The sequence below is a fragment of the Notolabrus celidotus genome, chromosome 10, assembly GCF_009762535.1.
Source record: "Notolabrus celidotus isolate fNotCel1 chromosome 10, fNotCel1.pri, whole genome shotgun sequence".
NCBI classification, from domain to species: Eukaryota; Metazoa; Chordata; class Actinopteri; order Labriformes; family Labridae; genus Notolabrus; species Notolabrus celidotus.
The window spans coordinates 13195900-13219661 of NC_048281.1; the positions used below are offsets into that span (position 1 = coordinate 13195900).

Consider the following 23762-nt stretch of genomic DNA (forward strand, 5'->3'; position numbering starts at 1 on the left):
CTCTCACCTTTGAAAGGCTAGCGATTGGAGGGAAACCTTATAACAGAGGACAGTGCCTGTTGTAAACCTGCAGTGGTAGTTGGGTGTGATCTTCTGTAGCTGACTGTGAAGTCTATATTAAAGGCTGATTGCTTGCCCTGAGGGAAGTAGACAACAGTAACTAGGGCTTGACTTGCCTTGAGGTGCACCTCATGCAACAACCAGGAAAACATGTCCATTCTAGCAGAAAACACACTCTCCTTATCCAGTCTTATTGATTTCCAACTAATAAGCCGTTTCAGTCCTGACCCAAAGATGGCCCCGAGTTTTCATTCCACATCCCGACTTTAATGAATATTTACTGAAACCAGCCGCTTGGCTGATGGATGGTAGCCAAGCTGACAGTCTTTCTTCTTCTCTTTTGTTGTTAGGTTTTTGTCAGTTGAGTCAACAGTGTTATGATATGAAAAAACAATAGCACAAAAGGCGTCTTGTCATGGGTGTACACACAGAGACGTGGGTCTGGTGCTTATGATGCAAACAAGTGTGCACGCAAGCACAGAGCGTAGTAGGCGCAGAAAATAACAAGGGGGAGCAAACAGCATTGCAATCAGACAGCTGCAGGAGCCCTCATTTCCCCTAACAGGGAGAAGAAGTAGGTCCTCTCTTAGTGCTGGAGGTATAAAATAATGAGTAACACAACTTGGGATGATCACATGCACTCACAGCAAACTTCTCTATGGCATATACATAGCTCTGCATCAGCTATACAAACAGCGAGACGGTGAGTTATTGCATTTGGTGTCACTGTCTAGACGGCACTCTCTCTAGTGTCAGCTGAGGCTTACAGACACATGGAAAGCATTCCCAGTGTGGAACAGCTGAGTGAAGGCGCACACCAAAAACGGAAGGTCGGCGTGGCCACACAGAAGCCGAAATCCCCTTGATTCTGGGGCGTGGGGCTTCAGCTGTCATTCTTAGATGTGACAGAGGAGAGGCTGGGGCGGGCATTGAGGTGTGGTGCTGAAAAGTTTGAATGGTGAGAAAGTTTGAGATGCCTGGGAGTTGACCTCAAGATACCTACGACCATAAAAAGTTCATTAGACCAAGAAAATAATCACACTTCCTTGTATCAAGTTTTTTCAACACTCACTGTTCTTATCTTGACACTCTACTTGTATTCTTGTAAATACATCAAAAAACTAGACAGCAATTAGCGAAGTCCACAAAGTCATCTAGATGAGGGTTTTAATTTCTCTCAGTGTTAATTATAAACTTGTTCACATTCCCTGATGCAGACATTCTAACGACTTTGTGTCTCAAATGGAAAATTGGATCGCTCAAGTATTCAAGCACTTTCAAGCATTCGCGACAACCGTCACAACACCGCTCGACAATCGATCTTTGCTAAAGTGGTTTGAAGTGCTGGCCTTCTTCAGAAGCACTGAAGTTTTGAAAAAAAATAGTTGCTATTGTTAGGTATAAAATGCAAATGAACTAATTTGTACTGTCACCTTGTTTGATTCTTCCAATTATGTTGAGACAGTTTTACTTTCTGTCTGCGTGTGCGTGAAAAGTTTTACTGTGTTGCTGCAACTACTTTAAAGATGCAGTGAGTTGTTTTGACCGATTCTGATATAGTCTTGCTCTTGTGCCGACGCTTCTTCATGACCTACGTATTAAAGTAACATTATCAGGGTTAAGATATCTTTATATTGAATTTTAGTGCCCATGTGCAGGTCACATTTTCCACTAAAAAAGTTGAGTTGTTTTGATAACTTCTCCGGTGGTAGCTGTGTTTATACTCCTCTGGTAATGTTTGTCAGAGAGAAGGAAGTCAGCAAGCAGGAGAAGGGTTATCTTTAGATATTTTTTCTTTACCTAATGTTTTCTACTCATGGCAGAAAGTGGAGAAGCAAACGCCAAATGACAAAGAGAAGCTCCTCAACCAGGGTTTTTCTGGGTAGCAAAGCAAAATGGCTACGGACAGGATGGAGTGTTTATGCCATCATGTGCAACTTCAGAGAGTTTTCTCGTTGTTACATTACAGTTCATTTTAAATCGCTACAATACAAAACATTACCTCATCACTCTGAAACCTACAGAAAGTTGTCTTGATAAAAGAAAAGTAGTTCAAATAGAAGATCTATGTTCCATTCATTTGCTTCCACAACAAATGCATGTGATGGTGCAACAATGGTGCACATCATCCCACACATGTACACACAGGACACAGAAGCAGTGGGGGATGGTGCTCATGGGAAATGCAGTCTTCACCTCGAAAGAGGTCACCAGAATCAACAGAAGATAAAAGTTACTTACAGTGCCTTCAAACTTTTATTTTTATCAACAGAACTTCAATGAGCAGAGTTAAAGACTGAATGAATGAATGCAAATACAAATATATAATACAAAAATAGACAGAACTGTAGGCACTCTAGTTAGTGTCCTTCGGAATAATAGACCACACCCACTGCCACACCCAACTGCCAGCAAAACCTTATGAAATATTTATCCCTCGGTTCAACCATCTGACAAAGGATTGTGCAAATTCATGCAGAACATCTTTACATAGAGTGTGAACAGGGTGAAAACAGCACCCTTCCTTCTAGAGTTGGCAGCCGCAGATAAAAATAAAAACATCACATCATGACGAGGGCGCGAATAACCACACATGGCAGAAGGTGCATCTTGTCAGACATAAGCTTTTAAGATTTCCCCTCCATACAAAAAGGTGTAGCTGCTCTGAGACCAGCCGATAAACTGAAACCAGTGGCAGCTCGTCTGAACCTGTGTGTCTGCAGGCTGCTCCCTTGTCAGCCCGGCAAATGGAAACCACTCAGGCATTTCACAGTTAAACCAGGCAGCCACGCACATATTACATTTCAATTTCGTTACATAAACTGGGATGTCTTGAGTACTTTAGGTTTAGGCTGCCTGTTTCAAACACACTCCTACAAAGACAGACGCACACAAGCCCCAAAAAGCACTCTGTGTGGCATCACACAAAAGGCATGACATCTTTCTCACTCTCTGTGGGGGAGAGGAAGACATCCTGCCTCTAAAGCTAATAAACACTGCTTCCTTCAGGCAACTCTTTTTATACGTTTTTTATCATATACCCCCAGTGCCACAAAAACGCACACACACTCACTCTATCACACCTGGTTGCAAACTCAGCAGCATAAATAAGATTTGCCTGCTGAAGACTTGCGTAAGTGGCACCTCTGGGCTTAACAATGACTGATACAGTCTCTGTCGAACACATGCAGGTGTCATCCACCTTTGTTTTATCCTTTCTTTCTTTTTTTTTTACAAGCAAATGCAAGTGCAAACACACATGGCTGCTGACACGGACTCAGACAGCTGATCATACAAGAGCACAGATGCTCCAACATGCAGACTCTGACAGGGATAGAGTAATGATATGCCAAAATATAGACGTACATTCTGTTGTGATGTGTTATTAATACACTGGCACAAATAATACATGGCTGGAGAGTAGATGTATTCTTAATCATGGCATTTAAAAATGAAGCAGCTCTACTTTTCAAAATAAGATCAGCCTTCTGCCACTGTGTTATGATAGCGTACAGATGGCACATGGGTATATATTGCTGTTTGCGTTAAATAAAGGCTGAGATTCATGCAACATTGCAGACAACTCGATTAGAAATGTGCACCACTTGAAACTGAAAGCTGTATTTTCTCCTTCTTTTGATTTTTTCACTTATTTTCTTATTCATTTGATCTTAAGATCTATTGTCTGAAGTATAAAAGTCCTCGAGCCTAATGTGACATCTTCAGATGTCTTTTCTGTATGACCAGCAGCTGAACCCTACAGAAAATCAGTTTACTGTCATGACGAAAATATTCACACTTAGAAAGCTAGAGCTGAAGAATTTGGCCATTTCTGTTCACGACAAGAGAATACTGAGAGAAATACTGCCAATATTTTTTCTGTCACTCAACTAATTTGTCAATTCTCGAAGACTTATTTTCATCATTTCACAGAATTGCCAGTCAAACGCCGACAATAACGCTGGCAACACATCAGGAGGCCATGAGTTGTGGTTTGTGCCAATAATCCACACAAACACAACCACATAACAAATCCTCCTCCATCCCAACACCTGAGAATGTTCCTCACCACCTCACACTGCTTCCTATTTAAACATGTGATTCATCATTATTACATAATATGAAAAAACCCTCCCTTACTCCAGCCCACACTGAAGATATTGTGACTGTTAACTCTTCTATGTAATACCAAATCACACATTTTCATCCTTCACAGTCCTCCATCCTCATGAAAGTGGCTTCTGATGGGGGGACGTGAAGCACGGCAGACGGGTAATCCTTTTGTGCCAAGTGGGGGCTTCCAATGGGCCTGACTTCCACTCCCACTCCCACTCCTGCCCCCTCCCTTCAATCCTCCCTCCTCTGTCCCCTCAAGCCTCCCCGTCCAGGAACAGAAAGAAAAGCCATCTGGTGTTTGGGACAGTTCACAGGCAGGATGCAGTGTGTGTGTGTGTGTGTGTGTGTGTGTGTGTGTGTGTGTGTGTGTGTGTGTGTGTGTGTGTGTGTGTGTGTGTGTGTGTGCATGTTAGTGTGTGTGTGTGTGTGTGTGTGTGCATGTTAGTGTGTGTGTGTGTGTGTGTGTGTATGTCCGCAGTCCTTGCCTGTCTGAGTGTTTTCTATGTGTCACCAAGTGTCATCAGGTGAACATGCTTGAACTCGCATTAGTCTGTGAAATCTAATAAACTGCAGGTAGGTGACGAATGTGTGTGAGGGCTGAACATACACACGAGTTACTGTACCACAAAGCTGGTGCTGGGTGTCTTCAAACACACTGATGACTTCATACCCTGTGGGTGTTGGGGATGTGTGATCCAGGTGTGTCCATCATGTGTGTGTGTCCATACAGTCTGTTTACAGCAGTGTTGTTTAATCAATACAATAAGCAATGGCAGGTTGTGTGTCATTAATCAATACACACAGGATGTCTGAGCAGAGTGTGTAGGGTTAATCTGTGACTTAAGTCCAAATATCACATTAACCCAGTTCAGCACACACACCCTCTGACACACACACACACACACACACACACACACACACACACACACACACACACACACACACACACACACACACACACACACACACACACACACACACACACACACACACACACACACAGCTGTTCTCAGGCATCTGTCATTATTGCAGTGATTATCGATGTAGCCTACTTCCACCTGACTCGTGATGACTAGTGCTTGCTCTCCAAACTAACCAGTAATACATGTGTCACACAGGTGTGCCGTGACTAACTCACACACACAAGCAAAGATAAGGGAAATCATTTCATTGATATGAGAGATTTTTTAGATGTCTTACCAAGCAGCGCACAGGCGAGAAGAAGCGCACCGGTTGCCATTGTGTGTGTTGCCCCGCAGATACTCTTCCAATATCCCCTTCAGATGCGAGGACGCGATGTCTGGTCGTGGTCAGGGTTGGACAGCGTGATGAGAGCAGCCGGTCCCGGCTGTGAAAGAGCAGGAAGGAGGTGTATGAATCCCAGGCGATAAATGCAGCGAGTCTCCTAGAGTCAAATCCACAGCCGGTGAGTCCCGCGTCTACCCACTGTCCGACTCCCCCTACCCCCGGCGTCGCTTCCACCCTCACCTATCTGCTTTTATCGCTGACGATGTGTGCGTATGTATGCCAGGCGTCTGTATGGGCGACCCAACCCACTCCCCCGTTTACTACGCATCCAAGACTGCGGAGGCGATTCACACTCTCACTCCCACAGCCTCCTCGGAAGAAAAAACAGAAAGAAACAGAAGAAAAAAAAGTCCGGCGTGACTTGCGCGTAAATTGGAAACCTGGACGGTAAATGTGCACTGGGAATCTGGAAATGTGCAGTCAGGGTGAAAAAAAAAAGTCCTTGATGTTGGCTAATAATTTCCTCTTCCTCAATGATGGGAGAGCAAATCGCAGTCCAGGCAAGCTCTGGCTTACTCCACGGAAAATCCCAGAGACTATAATCAATCTCCCACTATCGCTCCGCAGAAAGCCCAATGGGCGGGCGCTCTAGATGAAGCAGACGGGGGCTTTGTGCTCTGACACAATGCATCAGCTTAATCAATGAATACTTTCACTCCAAACACTCAGGGATCGCAATTGAACACCTGATTCACACACTGAACTGCGCCCAAAAAGACGGATTGACGCACGAGTTCAAACACTGCTGCGTAATTACAATCTGTCAGTCAAATCCTGTGATCTGCTCCCAGAGAGGAAACAGTCCTCCGCGTTTCTTCTTCCAAGGTTATGTCCCTGCTTCCTGCTTTGGGAGCCACTTTTTTTTTGTTTGCCTGCCTGCCTGCCTGCCTGCCACTTTGAAAACTTAACAGCGTGTTGCCAGTGTCACCACCCCCCTTTCGGAAGCCACGCCCCGCCCGCGTGGGACACCGTCCGTCCACTGTGGGAGAGGCCGCCACATTTGCATTTCCGAATTTAAATTCTAGGCCAAAGACGTTGCTGGTTTGAATGGGTTAAGCCAAGTGGAGGGTAATTAATCCTCCAGAGCTACCAATGTTCTCAGCTTTTTTATTTTGCAGGTGGGAGTTTAAGCACTTTTAGAGGCTGACACGAATCACATTATGCTGCATATTAAGTGTATAATGATAGGGTCCTTCAGAGGATAAAGAAATAAATCCTGTTTTTAATATGAGACCATTCATTTGCGGTGTTAACTTGTCTAATGTGTATCAAAAAAGTCACCTTCTCATGCATAATTTACCAAGCAGTCTGCGTTATATCACTCCCACCCTCCTTTTTTTCCACCACCCCACACTGTCACAACGCGTAATCAGCATAACGATGAGCCTCTCTGCTTGAAAACCGCAGGTAATATCAGAACAAACACTTTTTTTTCCATCTATCAAAGGTTGCAAGTTGCAAAATCCATGCCTCTTTGATTTAAATCCAAAGTAGCAAAACCAACTGTCACTTTGACATACACTCAGATTTATTTATTTGCACCACTCGGCTGCGATATTAGGAGGGTCTCAAAATAGACAGGGTGAATGGGAGTTTGGAAGCGAACAGGAAAATAGCACAATGAGATAATAAGGCTTTGGTGAGTGAAGCTGTGACGGTGCACTGATTTCTGGAAAGGACAGAAATATAGAATCCAAAAAGCTCTTACTTAGTGAAACCCAATAAAGATCCCTCCTGTGTACAAAGCCTACATAAATAAATGAGTAGGACTTTGCACACAAAAAGTAATTGCAATGGACCCATCTGGTATTCTCTTAATCAACTGGGAATTGTGAGTCCCGTACACTGCCTGAATGCTACATGAATAGCCTTTTTTATTTTGAAATAACTTAAAAGCGATTTCCCCCTTTTGCTTTGCTCATGGGTTTCAGCTCAGATAAAACTTCCTGCTCAACCAGTGAAATGGTCCAGGCCCGCAGGCACAGAGAGACATGTTTACAGAATACAATATGTTATAAACCTCATATCTTTATAACGGTAAACCAAACCATTCGATGAAAAGAGGGACATATTTGTCCCTTTTTTCTCTCCAAAATGGTGTCATTAGCAGACTGCTATACATGTTCATACAGAGAAAACAAAGGCAGTAGCTGCCAAGAGAAAGCCAGCCAGAGTGAGATCAGACACTGGTATGAGCATGTGGGCTGAAGGTTCAGCCTCCAATGGTTTACACAAGGCCAGCATGGCTGAATTATTCCCCTGCTGAACGGAACTGGCTAGGTAGGCCATGTGCATTACACCTGGTCTACATAATTCTGCACCTAAATTTAGCTCAGTTCTCCACAGACTCCTTATTGCCCGGGAGAGAGATGGCACAGTTTGCACAAGCACGGAGAGCAAAAAGACAGCCGTGGTGTTGTTTGAGCTGAGTATCATGTTAGCACTGAAGATGAGATCACCTCTGACCCCTCACGCCAGCTCTGGCAACTATCCACAAGTATGTTTGCTCGGAAAAAATAAAGAGGAATGTTTGCAAGCATAGTGGGTGCTGGGGATCACAATAGGTCTCCATGGAAACAGAGGAGTCTGCATTGTGTGCACTTCATAACAGAGTAGCAGGGTCCATCACCTACAGAACGTCTTGAGAGCTGCATCTTTTTATGTTTCTTTTTTAAAGTGATCTTTTGTAATTGTCACGCGCAGTTTGTTTTAAATATTAAACTCAATGTTTTCATTCTGCTACAGCAAAAGGGGCCAGAAAGGTTACATAAGGTTGAGTGTGGTTGGATGTGGAGTAGAAGAGATTTTTTTTCCCGTATTTCATCATACACACTTTTTCATAGTTGAACCCAAAAGTGTATGAATGATTTATTGGATTTCTCTGTGCATTTTTTTCTCCAGTCTCACACGGATATGTCAGTGTTACACAGGTGTTTGTACAGGCAGAGCTCAGCCCACAGATGCACGTGCACTTTCAATTTCAGATTCAAATATTAAGGTATATGTGCTCATGCAGATGTTAGCGTCACTCTCTCTCTTATTCTCTTCTATCCCTCTTTCCAACCCCAACTTGGTCGAGGCAGATGGCTGTCTAACATGAGTCTGGTTCTGCTCAAGGTTTTTGCCTGTTAAAGGAAGTTTTTCCTCGCTGCTGTAACTAGCTAAATACTGCGTGGTGCAATGCTCATTGTGGATTAAGATGAGATGAGTCCTGTCAGTTAGAGGGGACTGGATTGAATCCGGTCTTGATGTTGGGTCTTTGTTAATAACTCAACATATATTCTAGACCTGCTATGTTTGTTAAAGTGTCTTGAGATAACGTTTGTTGTGATTTGGCACTGTATAAATGAAGATTGACTGGTTGATTGAAATAACAGTCAGGAATTCCACATTGAAGCAATCGAATTACATGTGAAAACATTTGTACCACACCAACAGAGATTCACATGAGAGTCTGCCTTTTGGGTGAATCCCAGCTGTAAAGTGGGTTGCACAGAGGAATGCAACGTTACATAAATGATCTCTGAAACAAATGAGGAAAATGATAAATAAGTAAACAAAAGCTCTTTGCTCTGATGGAGTCAAAAACAATGGGGGGAAAAAAAGTTTGAAACTACTTCTGGCCATAGTTATTCTGAGAGGCTTTCCAAAGAGCAAGGGGGAGAGGGATGGGGAAATAATCCAGATGGATGGAAGACAAAGAGAGAACAGAGAAAGTGTATTTCACTGTCAAACAAAAGTTATGTCTCAATATGTGCTTCACCTGAATTATACATGAGTACAAGTGGGGTTGAGGTAAAAAGGATCGGGCAGTGCTTATGGGGAGAGCAACTGTTGTGCCAAATCCATCCACAAAAATGGAGGGAATCATGATCAGAAATAACATTCTTTGTCATCTATAAACATGTGGCTGAATGATAAATTGTCCATTCAGTGTCTGTTAGAGAGCCATTCCCCATATTCGCCACATTCACCATATGCACCATATTACCATATTCTCATTCTGGTTATGACGTCACATTGAGCGGTTGAAGCTAAAATGCTCTTATGATGTTGTAAGGCTATCAGGGTAGGCAATCTGACAAATCAACATAATTCACTGATTCCTCATTGATGAACAACTTTTAATAGATAGTGAAAATCTGGAGGGATACTGAGCTACATTTCATGTTGAAATAACTTATTTGATAACATAAGGGATAATGTATTGTTTGCAGGTAGTTATGGGGAATACAATCCTGATTTGTCCACCCTGACTGACGTGATTCTATTCCCCATAACTACCTGCTAATCATACATTACCCCCCTTGTTACCCTGCTACTAACTTAAGATACTGACACATTGGCAAAAAACATTGATTAAAAGATTAATTTATCCAATTAAGATGATTTGTGTCTACAGTTTTTAAAAATACTCCCAGTGATTCCACGGCAGGTTGCGTTCCAGGGCGATGGATGGATTCTTATCTGCCTGTTGCGGTGGATTTAACATTAGACTGTCCACATCCAGCTCTCCTTCTTCTCTGAGCTCTGCGGTTCACACACCTTAAAAATAAGCAAGGCAAATGTCACAACCTTTAACCCTGCTACCATCACCACCACATGGTTTAAGTTTCTTTGTAGAGATCAGTAACCTAAAGTTTTAGTCACCTGCTCTGCTTGTTGCTAGGATTGCTGGACAGGATCCAATACAAAAACGTCCGTAGCCGATTTAGCATGCTAACCGAAACTAACGTTATAGACACATTGTTTTGATGCGAACAGAAACTAATGGTTTTACCTTACCTTACGGTCTATGGTATCAACAAGCAGAAGAAAAACGTGCCGTAACTCTTAACCATGGGTTGATTTGACATGATGTGATCAGTTTGCCTCTGGTGTTGCTCATATTAGTGCAAGTTAATAGCCGCTGCCAATGGGTTGTCAAGGAGTTTTGACCAATCAGAATCAACCATCTTACACAACTGGAAGATCAGTATGAAAGCCGGGTAATAAATTATATAAGTATCACACAATACTGTTCAGGGAAAGGGTTACATTTCAGCTAACAGTAATGTTAGCTAAGAAGTAAACCATAATCTCTTTCATCTAGCTTTGTCAAGTTTACATACCAGCATGGCCTACCCAGTGAGCAAGGTAATGGTGTAACTCTGCAGGAGCTAACGATAATGTTAGCTAGGAATTTATGCCCTTTCTGTACTAAGCATAGACTGTATAAATAATGTACGTAGTATCCTTGATTGCACCCATCTGTTCCAGAGGGCTGTTTTGAAGCCAACCATCAGTGGGTGCCATATTGGAAATGCTGAACACAACCAAACTTCGTCCAAGCTAGTTTGAGGTAAAGAGGCAGGCCTGTAGCCTTTAGCTGACAGCTACAGGGCGCCTGCCTGTCAATCAAGCCAGCTATGTCCTTATTTGGGCAAAACTCCTAAGTTTAATATATTTGAGAATACAGGAAAAATAAAATAAAATTCACCTACCATACAGTCTGTGCCGATAGAGAAATTAGCATCTCAGACCTGAACTGGGCTTTGAACCAGGCTGTAAACATGTTTATTATTGCTGCAAAGATCGTCTTTTTTGAATGGGTGTGAATGTGGTTTCCAGTGTTTCTGCAGCCAGCCTCAAGCGGACGCTGAATGAACTGCAGTTTTTAGCACTTCCGCATGGGCTTCATGTTTTAAGACAACGGGTTGCCGCCATGAAAGTAGTGCCATGGCGCCATGAGACAGCAACTTTGGGAAGTGGTTGAATGCTAATGTTATCTGATGTCTAACATTATGTGGTGGATTAACAAACATGTGAATTCAACTAGAAATATGTCCTACATTTAAACTCTACATTATATTTCAGTTGCTGCTCATTTGGAATGGATTAAAATGATAACAGCTTTTGAGATATCTAACATTCATCCAACTTACTACCAGGAATACAGCAATACTACTTTATAACACAATTTGAGCTTCTCACTTTACTGTGATATCAGGGAAAACTTACCCCATTGGAATATGGTGATTGATTGTTTCTAGATTGTGTCGTTGCAGGTTCCAGCCTGACATATTGTACATACTGTGGGTTTTGACAGCTACCGAACTGACAGACAGCAGGCAGACGGCAACAACACTCCAGCTGGGACCAACCGGATTCCAGAGTGCCACTCTTCTATCCAGGATTTAACGTGAGCTGAGTCACTACACAGTCGGAGCCACACACTCCAATTCCTCACGCCACACTTCACATTGGCTTTGGAGATTACACACTGCATTGTCAGATAACCTTTGATTATATGGAGTTGAAGTGCAAGCAGTCAGAGATGTAATTTTGCCTTTATGTCAAGTGTCATGCACATGCTGCTTTTTTAAGCTAAAAAAGAAGCTCAGGTATCCAAACTTATCAAACTTACACTGTAGGCACTCATAATCACAGTCACAGGGATTTATTTTACATGGAATTAGCCTGCCAGAAGCACAAAACATTGCATTTTCTGGCAGATTAACTATTCATTATTTGTGCTCTTAATGTAGAGTATTAATATAAAATGACTGTCTAGCTACCATTTTTTAACCTTCTATCTGTGTCTCCTATTCATCCTTTAAATCCAATAGCCATTTTATGCGCTTGTTCTTTTTTTGGTGCTTGATACAAAGCCTTCGTGTCTTGTTTTCTTCCTTCTTGAATGCGTTGATTGCTATGATTGCTTTATAATTATATACGCCTGTATTCTGGTGTGTCTGCTTGTTGGGCTTAGTGCAATGTTTGTCTGCTATTCTGAAGATTTTTTTCAAGTTATTCTGCTGCCTATGAATAGTCACACGAATGTGCACAAGATTTCACTTACACAGTCTTTGTAGTATTAAGTACAATGGAGTGGAGTCCTCTATTTTCATTTGCAGGTGGTTTTAAGAACATTTATATACGTCCCTTTGTTTTCAAATTACAGCAGAGCTCGCCAAACACCACATGTAATTTTCATACTCATTAGCAGACTGGTGGGTTTAAGACACACCATATATTTATTTCATTGTAGATGATTACTCCAGCTGAATGTGACAATTAAGAGCTTTTGAATGAAGCAAACTAGTACTTGAACATCTGAGTGACAATAGATCCTCTTGCCCTGTCTGGATTTACAGAAGGTAATATTACACTGTGTTTCAGCAGGTGTTAATATTCACATAATGTCAGAAGCAGAGCCAAAAGGCCACACTGAATAACAGAACAAATCAGATATAATTATGACAGATTCTGGCAGCAGTGTAGTAAAATCCTCCTGTGTCATAACAAAAAGACAGCTGCGTGCACTTGTTCTCGTTTTCTGAGATCTTCATTAAGGATGATTTTAGCAAGGTTAACACAATTCATCTCTCGTCTTCTCCCAGTCTGTCTGCTTTTTTCCCTATCTAGATTATTTGGGGGTATTCTAACGTTTAGCTTAGTGTCAAACATGGTTCATTATATTGTCCTGGACTAAAGTGACACACAAACGCACACACACACAGCCACAGTTTTCCCAGTGAATACCTCATGATGGCAAGGGCATCAAGGTGAGCTTAGACACACTGTGAAGATTGTTCGACTTTACGCCCCAAAACACAAAGCACATTACACAACACGCACACATTTCATCATCATCCCTCCTCGCAGGTGCAGGTTTGTCCCTTTTTGCTGTTGGGTAACAACAACAAAGCAGATGCTATCTATCAACTCCAGGCGGAAAAACATCATTTGCTTTTCATGGTTACACTCGCTGGCGCTTTTGCGTTGTGTGTGCAGAACAAGGTAAGTCACTCTCACTACACAGGCCTGTAAAACCGACATGACTCAGTATGTGGGCAAGGGAAAAAGGCTTTCTGGAGGCACAGTTAATACACAGGCAGATTACTGAATCATAGCATTATCCATACAAAAAAACAAAGCACTGCATGGCACTAAATATACAATTTTATTAATTTTAAATACCTGATATCATGTGTCACACAGCTTGGCACTCTTGTTTGATTTTATGCATGTACTGGCAATCTCAACGGCTTACAAATGAAACCAAAGCAGGACCTCAAAAGACTGCAGTTCCTTGAGTGGCCACTTAAAGCTGGTCCTAAAGACGAATATGTCCCTAATAAAATGGCTAACTTTATCACAGACATGCAGCTTTGCTTTCTGTAGCTAATTTGGGAGTTGGGGATGGTTACAGAGCTAAGAAGCATATCATATTTTGGCTTTAAGCTCTGTATATTTAGGGGCATGGTTGCTTCAAGCGACATTTGGATAAAACTAGCCGCTGTTGATGTTACCTCAGCAAATTTTGTCACAAACCTTCACCTCTTTATCATGTTTGTGTTGTTGGTGCCTTATGTAAATTTTTTCATGGTGCATGATTCAAAACTAACTTCACATTATAAGTTTTTTATTCCAGATCAGATGAGCAAAACTCAAGTACTATTTATCACTTAAGCCTGATTTATACTTCTGCATCCAATCGACTGCGTAGCCTATGCCGTAGGTCTGCATAGCTCCCGTACCTACGCAGAGGCCTACACACATAGCCGACTCACACCTCCTCCGAAATGTGACTGCGCGTCGAACGGACCCAGATGGCAAGCCCTGTGATTGGTCGGCTCGGGGGCATTGTATTTCCTGCATTTACAGCATTTCCCAGATCCCCGCACATCGGCCGTGTATTTAATCTCCTCCGACGTGTCCTCTCTATTCTTCCCTGTAATCATTGCTGTATGATAAACAGCAACATGTATCAGCTGTAAATTAACATATCGTTCCCGGAATCGCTGTGAAAAAGTAAACTGAAAATGTAGCGGGGCCGACTATTAGAGAGACCACACTGCCTCAAGCATTTTGTGGGAGTATTGCTGCCCAACACGGACACATTGACGCACTAGTATGTAGTGCTCACGTCCGCGTCGACCACTGCTGCTAAGGGTCGACGCAGAAGGATAAACCAGCCTTTACTGTATGTTTTAGTACCTATTAGCATCAGAAGTGGGTGAGTAATTTTACTTTCAAAAGCTCTTTAAGCCATATGAGTCTGAACAAATTCAGTTGCCTCTGACAGTCTTGTGTTAACTAGCTCATTCACAAGATAATGAAGTAGCCAAGGGCACACATTGTATGACTTTGATAACTTGGCATTCACCCACCTCTCACCACTTTCCAGTATCTCCCTCTAGTCTTATTATGGCAGCATCTGATTCCAAAAGAACAAATGACAGCCAAAATACCAAACTCATGGCATCATAAAGGCATTTTAAAATCAATGGATGATGTCAAAGTAGTAACATCATTTTTTTCTATATAGTTTATGATGTTCTACTGCAGTGCATCAAGCACCATTACATAATATCTTTGTGTGTGTACATAATTTTATTGTCTTACCTTATAACTGAGGTATTTAACATGAATGTGCTTCGTTGTAAAATACAACTCCCGCTATGAAGCCCTGAAAAATTACAGGGTATATGTGACTATAATTACAGCAGTTGAAGGGATTTCTGCTACAAGAAAATCTCTGGTCCTGTCCCAGGAACATGACTGTTTACTCCCTGCTCAGATTTAACCTACACCCCCACCTCACCCATTGTGTATTATCCAACCTGGGTTTACAGCTCTGCTCCTGGCCTATGCTGAACTCGGTCTGACACTCTGCTCGACTTTGTGAGAAGGCTTTAAACAATAATTACAGGATTACTTTCTGCTTTTATTATTGGATTACTTTCACCTCAAGGGTAGATTTTGGCGTCATCGTCTTCTGTTCCTAACATCTTGTATTTTTGCTTCTCCCTTCAACATTATTATGGTTTGTTGTGGCATAAAATTATTAAAAAGAATTTGAAAGAAAATCTAAATAAATAAGTTAAACTACTTTATTCATTCAGTCTGTTGTTGTTGTTGTTGTTGTTAAATAACTTGTGTTAATTAACTGACATTGTATGACTCTGTTTGGCAAATATGGGTCTCATACACTTCTGATCTAGTAGTTACGTATCATGAACAACAGTGGTCATTAGACTGTGGTTATTAACCCATAACGGCGGTCTAATTTGTAAATGTGTCGGAGCTGTTTAATATCACCCTGTGCTTGTGTTAAACTGGTATACAGTAAGATAGAATAGGTTTTGTTTGACAGCAGGCATATTGAGTTAATTAATTACAAACTGGCACATATTTATTTTTCCATTTTCTTTTTCTTTTTCTACTTGTCTAATATTTGTCAGTGTCCCGTTACTAGGGCTGAGAATCAAACAGTTCCTTAAAAGAGTAAGATGTTCATTTAATTTACAACCGTAGTAAGAAGAAAACCAACCCAAGATCAGTGTGACAACAACCTTTAAACCGTGTTAGACAAGTAACAATATGTGTCCCTCTTGACACGATCCCAAAATAGATGCCAAACTTGAGTTAGGACACGAAACGGTGAGTGACGTTAAGGTTGTGACTTGGATAAAGTTTATAGCATGTGCACCAAATGTGAAGCTAACACCAGCAGATAGTTAGCATTGATTGGCATACAAATGGGTGACAGAGCCAATTAGCTAGCAGGTCATTCTAAGGGTTAACAAACTATTGCAAACAGCTGATTTGTATCATACATCTCAGTCAGAGTGAAAAATCTACCAACAAGATGCTGTGATTTAAGCTGAACCAATTATCTATTTCAAATACACACCACACCAAATATCACAGAGGCAAAACAAAGTGCATTAAAACTCGGCAATGCAGTATGTAACCTTGAGGCTGTCAGCCAGGAGTTATGTGAATACTCCACACTGCAACAACAACTTCTGTCCCTGTGTCCTTGGAACAGGTTGCTAAAGCTCTGTGAAATCTGAAAAATTGCAAAGCCGTGAATGAAGTTGTGTGTTTGTGTCTCCTCATGCAGGACTGAGAAAAACTCTGTGACATCATCGTCATCATCATCATCGTGGATGGTGAAATCTGAGCTTGGACCACGGAGAGTGCATCGGTCTCCAGGAAACAAGTATTAAATCCTGTTAAAGGTCACTTTGAGGTATTGATGGGGATGACACACAATAAGTCACACAATGAAATTGGTGTACAGCAGGAGGACTCAGATAAGGGCCTGTTGATGTAAGAGCTTAGTCTCTATCTATCTATCTATCTATCTATCTATCTATCTATCTATCTATCTATCTATCTATCTATCTATCTATCTATCTATCTATCTATCTATCTATCTATCTATCTATCTATCTATCTATCTATCTATATGAGCTCTGAACGAAAAAGGAGACATTGACAATAAAAGATGATTTTCTCTAGTTTTCAAGGCAATCAAGGTCATACGTGATATTAAATCAAAGCATTCAAAGGGAGTTAGGAGTTACCGCTAAAATTTCAGTGTGTTGTTGTGCCGAGGTAAAGCCTAGGGTTTTTTCGTAAATGATCAGGTCAGTCCGATTTTATCTCTGCTGCCTGCCAAGCAGAAGAAACATGAGCTGCCTGCCTACCTCGGGCTGAGTCATGCACTCTACTTGCTTAAACAAACACACTTGCATATTCATCCGCGCTGACACACACTTACACACACACATAAAAATACAGGCATACACATATACCTGATGTGAACAACACCAATGTGGAAAAACACAGCTTGTGATGCAAACGCATTTGCACGCTAGCACTTCCCATGCAAAACACTTCACCAGACAAGTTTTTAAGTTTGCTCTGCTTTTAACCTCTTCAGAGATTGTCACTTTTATATGGACTTTTTAATCTTACATTTTTCCTCATCTTTTTTTGATAGATTTTCTTTGTGGCAGCACTGCTCCTGAGAGGGAAAGAGAAGCAACAAAATAACAACATGTAATCAGCATGTGTAGACCTGTGGACAGTCATGCATGCCGGCTCGTGTGGAAGATCTTGCCCAAACTAATTCTGACACACCTCCGTTTTTCTAAAGAAAACATCCCAAGCCCTTCATACTTGGAACACTTGTGCAAGAGAGGACCCTCTTTGTTATGAATCATAACATGCCACATTTTACAAGCCTTGACATTCCACTCTCACATCATGGAGCCAGCAGTAATTCTTGTATTGATTTTGGGGTTCAACCTTTAGCACTGAGAGGGAGAAAAATAATCACAGTTTGTAATGTTGTTTCAATGAGAATTTCTTATTTCAAAAAATATTATTTGTCAGTGGGTTATTTTGATTTCACAGGTCATGTAATATCAGTTCAGTCTTCAAAAGCGGTGTGTGTTCAAGGTCTGTAAAGACAATCACAAAAAAACAGCTCATGCATGTAGAAATATGCCTAACCTGGAAAAGGTTAAAGGTCAAACATGGCTGTAAGTTTATCTGTCAAAATGAAGTTCTTTTGTTAATTATAAGACGCCAAATTTGCCCCTTGCTTGCTCTGTTTAGAACTAATGTGTTCAAAGTATTCAACACTGAGACTCAAAGTGTGCTTTTATCTCCCTTTGAAAAAGCCTTGTCCTTCATGTTTTCATTGATACTGAAGCTCATCTGCAGCAGACTGGTATTCTTCTGAGGCTAACTATTGTCTATAAAAGTGAATACTCTTCAGGTGGGGGTTTATGGTTCCAAGTTTTTTATGTTTCAAGTTACAAAATGAAAGAGTCAAGTCGTTTCTTATTATTGCACCAGATCACAGTTAACGTTATCTCCTTTTTCTGTTGTTCAGAAGCAGAAAAGCACTCAGATTGGCATAAAAAATGATCCAATAACTCTTATTTTTGTTTGCAGAAAACTAAGTGAGAGGTAAGAAGTAGCCATCACTGCTAACATTCCTGCAGAAACAAAATAAAGGTCTGTTTTATACCTTAATGCACCACAACCACAAGATAAAGTCACGACCAATCAATCAATCCATCAATCAATCTTTATTGTAAAGCGCCAAATCCCAACAAACGTTATCTCAAGATGCTTTTACAAACTTAGCTCTAGGCCATATTCTATGTTAAATTATTAACAGAGACCCAACACCAAGACAGGATTCGATCCAGTCCCCTCTTAACAGGCAGAAACCTTAAGCAGAACCAGAATCATGTGAGACAGACATCTGCTTCAACCTTGTTAGGGTTGGAAAGGGGGATAGAGGAGAATAATAGAGAGAGCTCGGTGATAGTGATGAGATGGATAGTAGTAGTAGTTGTTGTTGCCCCTGGAGTCTAGCACGTCTGTAGCAACTGGAGTCTGGAACGTCCACAGCAGCAGGACGTCTACGGCAGTGACTCAAAGGAAAACTTACAAGACTATCCAAGACATCCTGTCCCATGTGTCCAAAAATTAACTAACCAATTCAAAGGACTCCAAAAAATTGAGAGGGATCATGTATTGTGAGTGCACTGTTACAGCAGATTGGGACCCTGACAGGGTCTCATAGTCTCTCCCTGGAAGATTCATATCAATGCTAACAACCTGCTCACCTAGCATTATCCCACTTTTCACCACGCAGCCAACTAAATTAATTAACAACTGCAGCCTGTTACACCAGCTCTGCATGAGTTGAGTCCAAAGTTAGGATGTAAAGTCCATCCTAAACCATACATTGAAACTAGTTAGATTGTAACTTAAGTTTTGTCAGTGTTTGGTTGCACCACAGAGATGTAAGGTTCATCTTAACTAGTAGAATATAAAGTCCAAACTAATCAAAATATTGTCGCAGATATGACGTTTCACTTGGTTCAGTCAATCAGAGAACAGCTTTTTTCTTGATTGGGAGTTTGTTTAAGTGCTAACTCACGTTAGCCTCATGGCCTCTAAACAAGCTAACTGTGAATAATAACTGCTATAACTCCCGTTAATCGACAAACAGCTACATAAAGGTAAATTACATAACACAAATCATTTTGATATGGTGATAATTAATCTGTAGTGTAAGATAACAACAGTGACATTGAGTGGTGAAATCTTGAACTACAACATACTGTACACTAATATAAAGGTACTCTAATAATGTGCAGGTGTATGGTAATTATCTTTGCTCGTGTGAAACGAAAGTGTGAGTTAAGAGTCATCATATGTTTATTATTCATGTAATCAATCACTGAGAGCGTGTTGTCGACACATCACAGCTGGTTGAACTCTTTGCTTCTCCTCATCCTTTAAATGATCCCATCTTTGAAAACAGGGCGCCATGACAACCAGTCTTCTACGGAGGACTTTACACCGACTCAGAGCTAGGTGTAATATTTAAGATGTAACTTATGCCTACGTTGGAACTATCTCAGCTGGTTCAAGCCCAGTGTAAACTCTACTCGTTGATTCAAAGCGTAGTTAGGTGGGCGTCGGCTACGTGCATAGGCCTCTGCGTAGGTACAGAGCTATGCGGAGCTACATGCATAGGCTACGGCGTCGATTTGACACAGAAGTATAAACCAGTCTTTACCACAGACTGTATAGTATAGATAATGGACGTAGTATCCGTGACGTCACCCATCTGTTCCTGAACGCTGTTTTGAAGCCAATCGACAGTGGCAGCCATATTGGAAATACGGAACTCAACCAGTCATAGTGTGACGTAAAGAGGCGGAGTTTGAGCCTCCTAGCCAACAGTTATTTGTTCCTGTCTGGGAGTCAAGTCAGTCATGTCCTTATTTCGCCAAAAACTCGTAATCTTAATATCTTCTGAATCATCGCGTTAGAAAAATAAAATCACCCCCCGTACAGTGTATGCTGATAGAAAATTTTGCGACGTAGAGCCAAGTCGTTTTTTTTAACCAGGCTGTAAACATGTTTATTAATGCTGTAAACATCTTCTTTTTTGAATATCTGTCTATGTGGTTTCTGGTATTTCTGCAGCCAGCCTCAAGCGGATTCTCGATGTATTGCAGTTTATAACACTTCCGCATGGCCTTCATATTTTGAGACCGGAGGTTGCCGCTTGGTCTTTACGCACAGCTGGTGCAACCCAGTGCTGATTCCAAGGTTGGTGACGCTTCTATAGAAACATTCTTATCAGCCTCCTCGAAGGTCAAATTAACATAAAACATGAAGCATTTTATGCATGTTAAAGTTAAAACATTAGTCTGCTTCTGTGATATAAATTATTCTTAACTTCACATTTTCATTCACAGCAATGTCAGAACATAAGTGGTTTTATGTTGGCACTTCAGCTGAAGCATAAAATGATCACAGCACTTGATTTAGGTCGTCTGCCACATAACTTTTAATGTCTGTTGACATTTGCTTTCCACTCCATCAGTCCCGTCACACTGTCAAAGTCCATACTGTGTTCTGGTTTGTGTTTGCTTTGTGTCTGTCTGTTATTTACTGACATGCTGGACTCCTTTTTTTGTGCACTGATTTGATTTGACTTGCATGATCAGGCTGTAGACTGCATGATCAGCAACACTTTGCTGTCAAGGAATAACACGGCATCGCTATGGGGTATTGACCAATCACAATCAAGTACTTCCAACAGCTGGGTGATAACGCAAATTCTTCTCTTCAGACTTGTTGTGACTTTATTGTAGGAAAAATGTCAGAATGACTTACACAATCTGACATTTTTGTACAATAGAGCTGTAAAACTTTGAGGGAACAGTGTCTATTTTGTTCATAATTGGATTTACAAACAATAATTCTTCAGAGTGGAGACAGTTCAGTGGTTTGCCTTATTGTGCTCAAACATGAGCGAATAAAAACAAAGGATGATTAATGCTCCTTCTGTTGAGCACAAAAGTAACAAATCTTGTTAGTATTTGATGAATTGTTTTGTTGGCTTCAGCAATCACTAGAGAATTCAGCCAAAGCAACAGAGGAAAAACTGCAATCACATTGACAGATTTGGCTTGGATGCATGGCTGATGAACATGAGGTGAAGCACGATTCAAAACGCTCACTTATATTTATAAATCATCTTTCACTTTTTAGTTTTTGTCAGAGGAAAATATAGCAGATTGGCTTTCAACCCCGTGGCAACAACTAACTAACCGTACATGCAATAAATTCTCAACATTGCAAATACACTCATGAATAAGTGAAATGCAAACATCTGCACAAAGAAAAAAAACACTCAGTATGAGCCCAGCTGGCCTGCTGCCTCTTGTGCGTTCCGGATCTACTGTAAACCTGTTGAGAGCCGCATATATGAAGTGAAGTCAATGCTGCAGCCAAGCTATCTGAATCCAGGACTCGCTGTTGCTCCCTCAGGACTCCGTATCTTTCTCTTCTTGGTCCACATTCTTCAATTATATGTGAGTGTGTGTGCGTGAGAAAGAAGGGGGGGTTAGCACAGCTCCCTCTGAACCAGGCAGGGCTGTTAGTGAAAGCGTTTTAATTGATTTTGAAGGAGTAGCTGTTGGGAATGCCTCTCACTGTTAAAACATGCTTGACACACAGAAATCAAAACAGCGTATTACCACATCAAAGGGGCAACCGCCCTCCCGCCATTTGTGTAAAATGAACAGTCAATTTTGATGACAGAGGCAAATTAGAAAAAAAAAAAGTTAATTTATAAACATCCCTGTAGCTATGGTAGGGTCATCATTGAATATGATATGCAACAGCTATTATCCTCTTGGGGAGGGATTGTTGCTCCATGCTTATCTTACACCGAGAGGCTGCTTTTATACATCATAGAGGGTAAAAACCAAACCAAATCCCTCCAAACAATGCGTATTATTGAATTTTATCTGTGAAGTGTTGAGTGTGTTCGTCCTTGGAGGTGTTTATCTGAGTGATATGTCGCTCAGCACAGGTTCAGTCATGTGTTCTCCACAGCTGTGATATCTTACAGTCTCCAGCGCAGCGTGAGGCTTGGCTCTGGGATGAAAAAGCTGCTTACCAACAGAAATACCAATTACTGCACACTGCATCATGAAGTCTAATGGGCCTGCTGTGGTGGAGAGACGCTCAGGATGAAAGATTTGTGCATTCTCTTTTAGTAAAACCTGTATCTCAGCCCTCAGCTGCTTGTTTTACTATAAGACCTCAATAAGTACAGTTTTAAAGAGCCTCTAATGCTGACACCTATGATAAAGTGTTATCATCGCGTGGCTTTCCTTGCTCAGTGCTAAATAAACAGTGCATGGTTCATTAAAAGGACAAAAAGTGCTGTAAGTGAGCGTAAACAAGAATCTAAACTCACATAAGCTACCACCTTTTTACACTCTGAAGGGACGGCTAAGCGTGACAAACATGCTGGAGGGCTACACGGCTGTCTGCTGCCTGAGGTTCACCCAGGCTTTGCCTTTCATGTTAGCTGTGTCGGCAGCAGATTTGGCTATCTGTCTTGTAAACAGATTATTAATGCGGAGAAAATATTTGTGTTATAGAGATAAAACATTATTTTAAAAACACACACAAGCAGCATCTTCAGCTGGTTAGAACGACAAGTATTTGCATGAACTCTCATTAGCCACGAAACAGAGAACTTAAAAGTTAACTGTAAATGACCTATATAATTTGTTGCTGTAAATATTTGGATGTAATGTTTGTGAAGTTTCACTCATTTTTTCAACTATTTGACACAGTAAAGAACTGTGCTTTTACTTTGAAAGGATTTTCCTACCCTTTTCCCTAACTCTAGTGAAGATAGAGGCAGATTGATGATATCCATATCTGTGATTTAATGTTGTGGCCATGTGTTAACACAAGAGACATCATAATTTTCTGTTTATGAAGTGCAAACATAGGAAGATATAAATATCCTCCATCTCCAACGTATCAATCTGGCCTCCTGCTCACAGCTGATATCAATGTGATTTATATAGATGACGTAATCAGAGTGTATATTTGACAGATGCAATGGGAGCAACAAGCGTCCATTTCTACATAATGTGATGTCATTATTTCTGACGCTCACATGCTTTTTTTTTTTCAAAAAAGTTTAGTTTTAATCATAGACTGTATAAAATATGGACGTAGTATCTGTGACGTCACCCATCTGTTTCTGAACGCTATTTTGAAGCCAATCGGCAGCGGCAGCCATATTGCTTCTGTCGAGCCAGTGTGACGTAAAGAGGCGGGCTTTGAGCCTCTCAATGGAAGACTAGTAATCTCAATATCTTCAAAATTGCTGCGTTAGAAAAAAATTCACCCCCCTCACAGTGAGAGGACATCGAGAAATTAGCAATTCAGTCCCTCCAGGAAGTTGCGATTTCGCGTTCGCAACTATCAACGCAAATTCAACCAATCAGCGCGATTTTTTTCGCGGCCTTGCAATTTTTTACAATCAGCGCAATTTCTCGCAAATTTGACCAATTACCTCAATCTCAGCCCCTGCACGTCATCGGTTTTGTCATCAATTTGACTTCCTTGGAACATAAACATAAGTC

The 23762-nt window shown here is 41.2% G+C and overlaps 1 protein-coding gene and 1 long non-coding RNA gene across 3 annotated transcripts in view; one reads left to right on the forward strand and one right to left on the reverse strand.

Moving 5' to 3' along the window:
- LOC117820133 (immunoglobulin superfamily member 3-like) overlaps positions 1-6367 on the reverse strand; it is a 90721-nt gene extending 84354 nt beyond the window's left edge. Inside the window, 1 exon segment of the mRNA XM_034693802.1 lies at positions 5377-6367. Within this exon segment, the coding sequence (XP_034549693.1) occupies positions 5377-5416 (40 nt within the window). The 5' untranslated portion in view covers positions 5417-6367.
- Positions 5384-18045, forward strand: LOC117820134. Of its 2 annotated transcripts, none has more exons than XR_004632703.1 (4): positions 5384-5602; positions 11573-11665; positions 16379-16507; positions 17264-18045. It is a non-coding gene; the product is annotated as an uncharacterized LOC117820134 (long non-coding RNA). The 2 variants fall into 2 exon arrangements; XR_004632704.1 differs by lacking the exon at positions 5384-5602 and adding an exon at positions 10528-10620 and having other exon boundaries at positions 11532-11665.
- The last annotated feature ends 5717 nt before the right edge of the window (positions 18046-23762 follow it).